The sequence below is a fragment of the Patagioenas fasciata genome, chromosome 1, assembly GCF_037038585.1.
Source record: "Patagioenas fasciata isolate bPatFas1 chromosome 1, bPatFas1.hap1, whole genome shotgun sequence".
Taxonomy (NCBI): Eukaryota; Metazoa; Chordata; class Aves; order Columbiformes; family Columbidae; genus Patagioenas; species Patagioenas fasciata.
The window spans coordinates 34,298,298-34,304,988 of record NC_092520.1 but is presented as its reverse complement, the minus strand read 5'-3'; the positions used below and the strand labels follow the sequence as shown (position 1 = coordinate 34,304,988).

At 44.6% G+C, this 6,691-nt stretch overlaps 1 protein-coding gene across 2 annotated transcripts in view; it reads left to right on the top strand.

The window, feature by feature from the left end:
* The first annotated feature begins 277 nt into the window (after positions 1-277).
* Positions 278-6,691, top strand: part of DGKH (diacylglycerol kinase eta) — a 175,033-nt gene continuing 168,619 nt past the window's right edge. For both annotated transcript variants that reach the window (XM_071805818.1, XM_065845982.2), the window contains exon 1: positions 278-461. In XM_071805818.1, coding sequence (XP_071661919.1) covers positions 405-461 — 57 coding nt within the window. In that variant the 5' untranslated portion in view covers positions 278-404. The remainder of the gene's footprint in view (positions 462-6,691) is intronic.

Below are 6,691 nucleotides of genomic sequence, written 5' to 3'. Positions count from 1 at the left end.
CGGGAGCGGGGAAGGCGGGTGTGCACGTCGCCCGGGGAGCCCCCGGGGCGGTGCCGCGGGCGGGCAGGGGGCGGCGGGGGCGGGCTCGGCGCCGTGCACCGGAGGACACGGCGGCGGTGATGATGTGAGCGGCGCGGCAGCTGCAGGGCGGCTCCCCCGGGAGCCGGGGCTGAGCCCGGTGGCTGTGGGAGGGAGGAGAGCCGGACGAGGAGGGAGGAGGGGGCCTGGACGGGGCCGGGGGAGAAAAAGGGAGGAGCAGGGCCGGGGGTGAGGGAGGAGGACGAGCGGCGCTGGGGAAGCGCTGTCAGCCGGAGTAGCGGCAGAGAGGGAGCGCAGCCCGGCGGGACCCGCTCCGCTGCCCGTGGGCGCTTTCTCCGCCGGGGCAGGGGACCTGCTGCGGGGGGATGGAAGAGCATGGGTACCCTTGCTATAGCGCCCGCAGCCCCGCCTGGGAGGAACTGGTAGGTACATGCGTGCCTTGCAGTTGCATAGGCATTTCCTACCCTTTTTCCTGCCTGTAATGTTCAGCCGGGGGGTCGGGCTGTCATCCTTATCGGTGCCCCTCTCCCCCCTGCCCCTTCCCTTCTCCCGACCCCGCTCCGCACCGGAGCCTGCCCGCCGGCTCTCGTCTTCTCCCTGCGGGGAGCTGGGAGGTGGGAGCCTTTCGCCCCCGCCGTGTCCGGCCATTTGCTGGCGGGCTCGTCCCTCTGGGGAAGGGGGAGTTCATTGCTCTTTCTGAGTTTCACTGCCCGGGTGGAAAGCCTAGGATTAGCACCGAGAGCCTTGCCTTCAACTTTGCCGGGGGGGGGGGCTGGATGTTGATACCGTTAAACGCTCTTAGCAGCGCAAAAGCAACGTGTCCAGTGTTGGGAGGTGGTTTCCAGAAAGAGACACTTTTTTTCCCCCCTTCTTGTGTAGCCAGGCTGAGAATCACCCCTGTCACGGTGCAGCGGCAAAGCGGGCCAGGGCCGGGGTACCCCGCTGCTTTGTGGGGTGCGGGGAAGGTGGGTGCCTTTCAGCGGCTAGGAAGGGAGAGGGTTGTTTGAACTGGCCAGGAGGGAAGCTGCGGTTCGGTGGCTTTGCTGTTTGTTTAAGCAGCTCGGAGACCCTCCTTCCAAGCAGAGGAAATAGTGTCACCAGCATCCCCAGCAGGTGATAAAATCAGATTTCCCTTTTCAGGGCCGTCTGGTGCTGCCGTTAGGCTTTCCTCCATTGTGCAAACACACACACACACACACACACACATCAGGCAGGGCTAAAAATAGACTTCGGGTAGCTGCTTGGGAGATTTCACGCTATCTGAGAGGTCAAGGCTAGGCTGTCTCTGGCCCTGAACTTGGTGAGGCGATGCGAAGCACAGAGCTACGTCATTGCCAAGCTCCCCTTTAGTTGGCTGTACCATGTTTTGCCAACTCCTTGCGTTGATCCAGGGCCCCTGGGTTTTACTTGTAAAGCCAGTTTTAAAGAGCAGCTGAGAGAGAGCTCTAGTTTGGGTGACTGGGTCTCCCTGTTCCTGGGACAGCGGCAGCTCAGCCCTGGAGATGCCCACAGTGAACTAAGTTCACCTTCTTCCCTGTTAAGATTTGTAGCCCTCCCAAATACATCTTTATTAGCCCCATTTTTGTTGTGAAGTTGAACATCCCATTTCAGTGCCCTCTGCAGTCCTCAAGCCCTGAAGCTGCTGCTGGAGATGCAGCTGTGATAGGGAAAACAGCCGTATGCGTGTTCTAGTAACATGGAGCTGACACCGAAAGGATCAGGCAAGGGAAACCCGAGATTTTTGCCTGGAGAGATGAAGACATCATGAGAGGAAGGCGGGGAAGCTGATTCCCGCAAACGCGTTATCCTGTTAAACAGTGCCATTTAAATTGGCTGCCGTCATCCAAAACTCAGCTGAAACTCTGGCGGCAGATGGATCGCAGCCCCTCTGCTTGGAAATGTGGAGTCCTGGCTGAAGTATCCAAACCCATTTCCTTCTGTGTGCAAGGCTCAGATAAACAAGGAGCACATATCTTCTTTTTTCCTTTTTTTTTTTTTTCTTCTTTTTCTTCCCCTCCCCCATTAGGGGACAGGATTTGGGTCACGTCTGTCATTTCATTGCTGCATTTGTTGAAGAGTACAGACATGAATGCAGTTTTAAGGTTAACCCCTGCACTGATTTCCTTTACAAGACTCTCGTTTCAGCAAAACCACTCAATCCTTTACCTGGTAACCTGCTTGCAAAATAAATAGTCTCCGTGGCAGAAGCCACATTGTTCTTCTTTGTATCTACTCATTAGCAGGCTTTTTATTACAAGGGGGGCAAAGGAAGATTCAAGTGAAGAACTGTATGGTGAGGGGAAAAAAAAAAGGCACCCAGACCTCTCCCTCCCTCGTCAAACACTGAAAAAGAGCAGCAGGATAGGGGAAACTATTTCTTGCAGGTTTTGAATCTGTACAAGTTAATTATTTATGTAAATGGTCAGAAGTCATTGAGAAGTGCTGTTCCGATGACTGTTTGGAGAAATAACTGATAACTGACATCAAATGGAGCCACAACTTCTCCTTTGACTTTCAGGGTTGGACTTGTCTGTGTGCAGTTTCAAATTTCTACAAAATCCTTTCCTTAATTCACATATCACTTTTGAATGGAAAACCTCTTCCTCACTCCAGTAAGATCTGCATTAGGCCCTCTGTGATTGAGCTAAATAAAAGTAACAGAAAATGTAAGGCTCACCCTGCATTCTTCCAAGAGAGATTTGGTGGCTTTGTACTCAAAATATATATAATATATGTCTTGCAAAGTTCTAGATCTGACTTTCATAATTTGCATGAGACTTGAGTTTTGACTTTACCTTTCCCTTGAAATGCATAGATGGGTCCTAACACATTTTCGAACTGATTCTTTATTTTGGTGACCTCGACAGTTTTACACCTTTTCACTCTGAAGCATTCAGCACGTTTTTTGTAACCTACAGGTAGTTACTCTTTTTAACAGCGATATGCATACATTTTGTTATATTTTGACTTCCACTTCGGTAAGTAAGGAGGGAAAGAAGTGTTATCATCACTAACTTGATCTGCAGAGGGAGTTCAGACAGGCAGACCTGAAATTAATTTCCTCAGTCTGGAGAGCCCAGTTAAAAACTATAGTTATCATTAGCCACCAAAATTAGGAAAGATTCAATAAAGTCTTTTAAACATGATGAATAATGCATTGTTAACCTGTCATGCATACCACTGTTCATCCAGATCCCTTCAGAGCAACTTTTTGAGGTGGAGGAAGAAAAAGTGTTACCCTTCAGTTTATAAATGCCAAAGTGACCTGGAGAAAAAGAGGTAAATATGCTTGTTACAAAGGGATCGATATTAGAGCTGGAATCATTTATGTTCCTGGAATCAAATAGTGCGTTAATCTGCATTATAAACTATAATCTCCAGCTCAGAGTGTTTGTGTATTTGGAGTTATTTCTACATTGCATATGCTTTTTGGTGACACATATTCTATTATTGGGACTGGATGTGGTCGAGTTAAAGCATTCTCACAGTGCATATATTTACCCAGCACTTCGAGCTTCTTTGAATATAAAGGGCAGATCATCAGCTGATATCAATTGCCATAGCACAAATGATGTCAGCAGAGCTGTTTTTGTATCAGTTGAGCACCTCCCTTTAAATGGAACATTTCTTTACGCTTTTCACCAAGCGTCCCTTGTTTCAGTTAGGAAACTTAAGGCAATTACTAAGAAGTGTGAAACTGAGTATGTTAAATGAAAGACACAGCACATGCAAATACTTTACTTGGGTTTTTTTAAAGGCTGCATATAGCCCCAAATTCTTCAAGACCCTGACTTGCAGCAGTCTAGTGGTACCCATTCGTACTACAGTATCCATAGCTGCATTCACTGAGCTGAAGTGTGCTATTCAATATTTCTCGTGCTGAGTCTGACATCGACCACCTGGGAGAATTTCAGCTGTGAGATGAAGTGATGCAAGTCAAGTTGGTAGTCCTTACTGAGGCAAAGTTTCGTCATTGTTTTAGGCAGCTTTCCCTTGGTAGAGGCTGGAACTGGACCCTGATTATCTATTAACGCCTTTAGAAAGCAGAACATGTGGAAATGGTGATACCTTTAAAGCTGTCTTCATGCATGGACTACATATATATTTGTAGAAACAAATTTCTATGCTAACATGAATGAATAACTTGGGGCACTGTCAGCAATTCTTAACATTTGCTTTGTTTCTCCATTTTGAAGAACTCTGTACATATTACCTGATTACAGATTTTAGAGCCCGTAATTTTGCAGATTCCGCTACATACTTTGCAGAAACCATATTGTCATTGAACCATACTTGTGGGACATTTCCTATCATTCGCAGATTTAGGTCATTACTACTAAAACCTTCACAACATTCAGTGACCTGAGAGAACATAACTAGTACTTCATTTGGATTTTTTTTCATAGCGCTCTGATGTTTATCAAGATACGATGAAAGAGACTCACTTGGAGGTGAAAGGCTGGTGTGTTCCCTCCTTGTAACCCAATCTTTTTGTTTGGGCAGTCAGGAGAGAGGAAGATCACAATGGGGTGGCCCACATGAGGACATGCGATGCCCTCTGCATGGTGCAGGAAGTGCATAGAAGCTGGGGCTGTTAGTTAAACTCTGAATGAGCGGAAGTTGAAGAGTTGTATTTCTTCCCCATTTCACGTACAGATAGATTTTTACCAGTTTTTATGTATTTGAGATGAAATCTAATGAAGGAAATCCAACCTGACTGTGCAGGCACCTAAAGAGATCTCCAGCTCCTCTGCTGGCATTGTAATAGCCACTGGACGTCATGGGAGTTGTTATATTTAAAACCAAAATTATTATCTTGTTTCTGTTTTTCCGTGCAATATATGATAAAAGAAAGCATTTACATCCATTGCTAAATGGTCCAATGTTTTATAAAATTCAAGATGAGTTTTTAAATGAGCTTGCAGTGTAACCAATTATAAAAGCTGTTTGAAAACAAACCACAGTAGTGTCTCAGTCTGGAAGATACTGGTGCAGTGTGTTTGTTGTTCCAAAACTTCAATGGAAGGCTGTTTTTGGAAATACACTTGAACCACCTACTGTTTTTAGGATTGAGGTCTAAATATTTAAGAAACAAGCAACCAGATGATGTTTTATTAAAAACAAACAAACAAACAAACAACAAAGGTGTAAATTTTGGTTCACCAATAGAATCAGCTTCATTGTCTCCCCGAGTTCAAATGTACCAATCCTAAACTATACACTTGAGTAATATGCTGTCTTTGTGTGCCTCTTCCCCCCGCTGTCTCATCTCTCCTTTTCAACTGAATTTGGAAAGGTATCCTCTGTGATTGAAAGGTCTACTTGTAAACAGTTTTGCATGTAACTTCACACAGGATGTTGCTCCTGTGATATGAATACATGGCAGTCACATGCACCCATCTTTTGAATGCTTTTTTAGTATGGGAACAAATCTAACAGTAACTAGTGTTGTTCAGCTAGTGCCATTTAAGTCACTTGAATTAAATGGAGTTAGTCTTGCTGGTGTTCTGTTAGCACTAAGTGTTCCTCAAATCACAGTCACAATTACATATAATACATGTTGGTGTTAATTAGCAAACTGTGTCTTGTCATCCTCTTGCAACATTCACTTGTCATTCACCTTCAAAAGACTCAAGGAACTGCAGAGAGACATGTTCTGGTGTAATTTGCTATTCCTGAAATTAATGTGGAGAAGGGGAGGAAAGGAGAATGGAAAGAACAAGTGTCCATAAACTTTGCTCTTAACCTATCTTTCTTCCTAGCCATGCCCTAAATTAATTCACTGAGAGCAGTACATACTTGTGCTTGCCCAAATTTGATCCCATGTTTTTGCACAAGGAAAACTCCCTCAGGTGAGGAGTCAGACAAGACAGAGTCATCCCTTAGTTTCACAATTAACCTGTAATGAAAAGGCACTATGTGAGAACTTCATCTATTTTGAGATGTGGTATTAATGGCAGGATTTAGGCCCTATTATTATTCTAATACGGAATGTAGGTAATATGATCGAAATTCCTTTAAAATATAACATAATAGAAATTTTGACAATTAAAAAAATGTAACTTAATAGAAGCGATCCTACGTGGAGGACAGTAGTAGAATCACACTTGAAGTACCTGTTGCAGTAATGTAGAATTAAGCCACAAGAGCTGCAAGGCTTCATGGAAATATTTCCCCTACTATGAATAAAAGCCCAAATAAAATAAATGGGATACTCCAGAACATATGAAATTAAGATCATGGCAAGGTGTCTGTGGTGTAGGATAGGTTGTACACTATGGGTTTGTTTTTGTTTCTCATGAACTGCTTTGTATTTAGGTACTGCAGCATTATGTTAGCATATTAAGAGATGTCAGTTCCCTTTCTAGAAATAGAAATAGAATTGTGGTAATATAGAAGCCACAAGTATTGATTACTTTCTTATGTTTAATCCGGTCCATGCAGCTAGGAGCTGTGTGTTGTGTTTAGTATTGCTGTGATTTAAATGCTTATTTTGAACACTGACTACATACAAGCCACAGTAATTTTGAAGTCCCACAATTCAGAACACGTGGTGACATTTTGAGATTGTGTGAGCTGCCAGATCTGAGATTAAAAGGGAAAAATGACCCTTTATTTCCCCGAAAGGAAAAGCTTCTCTTTTACAAAGGCA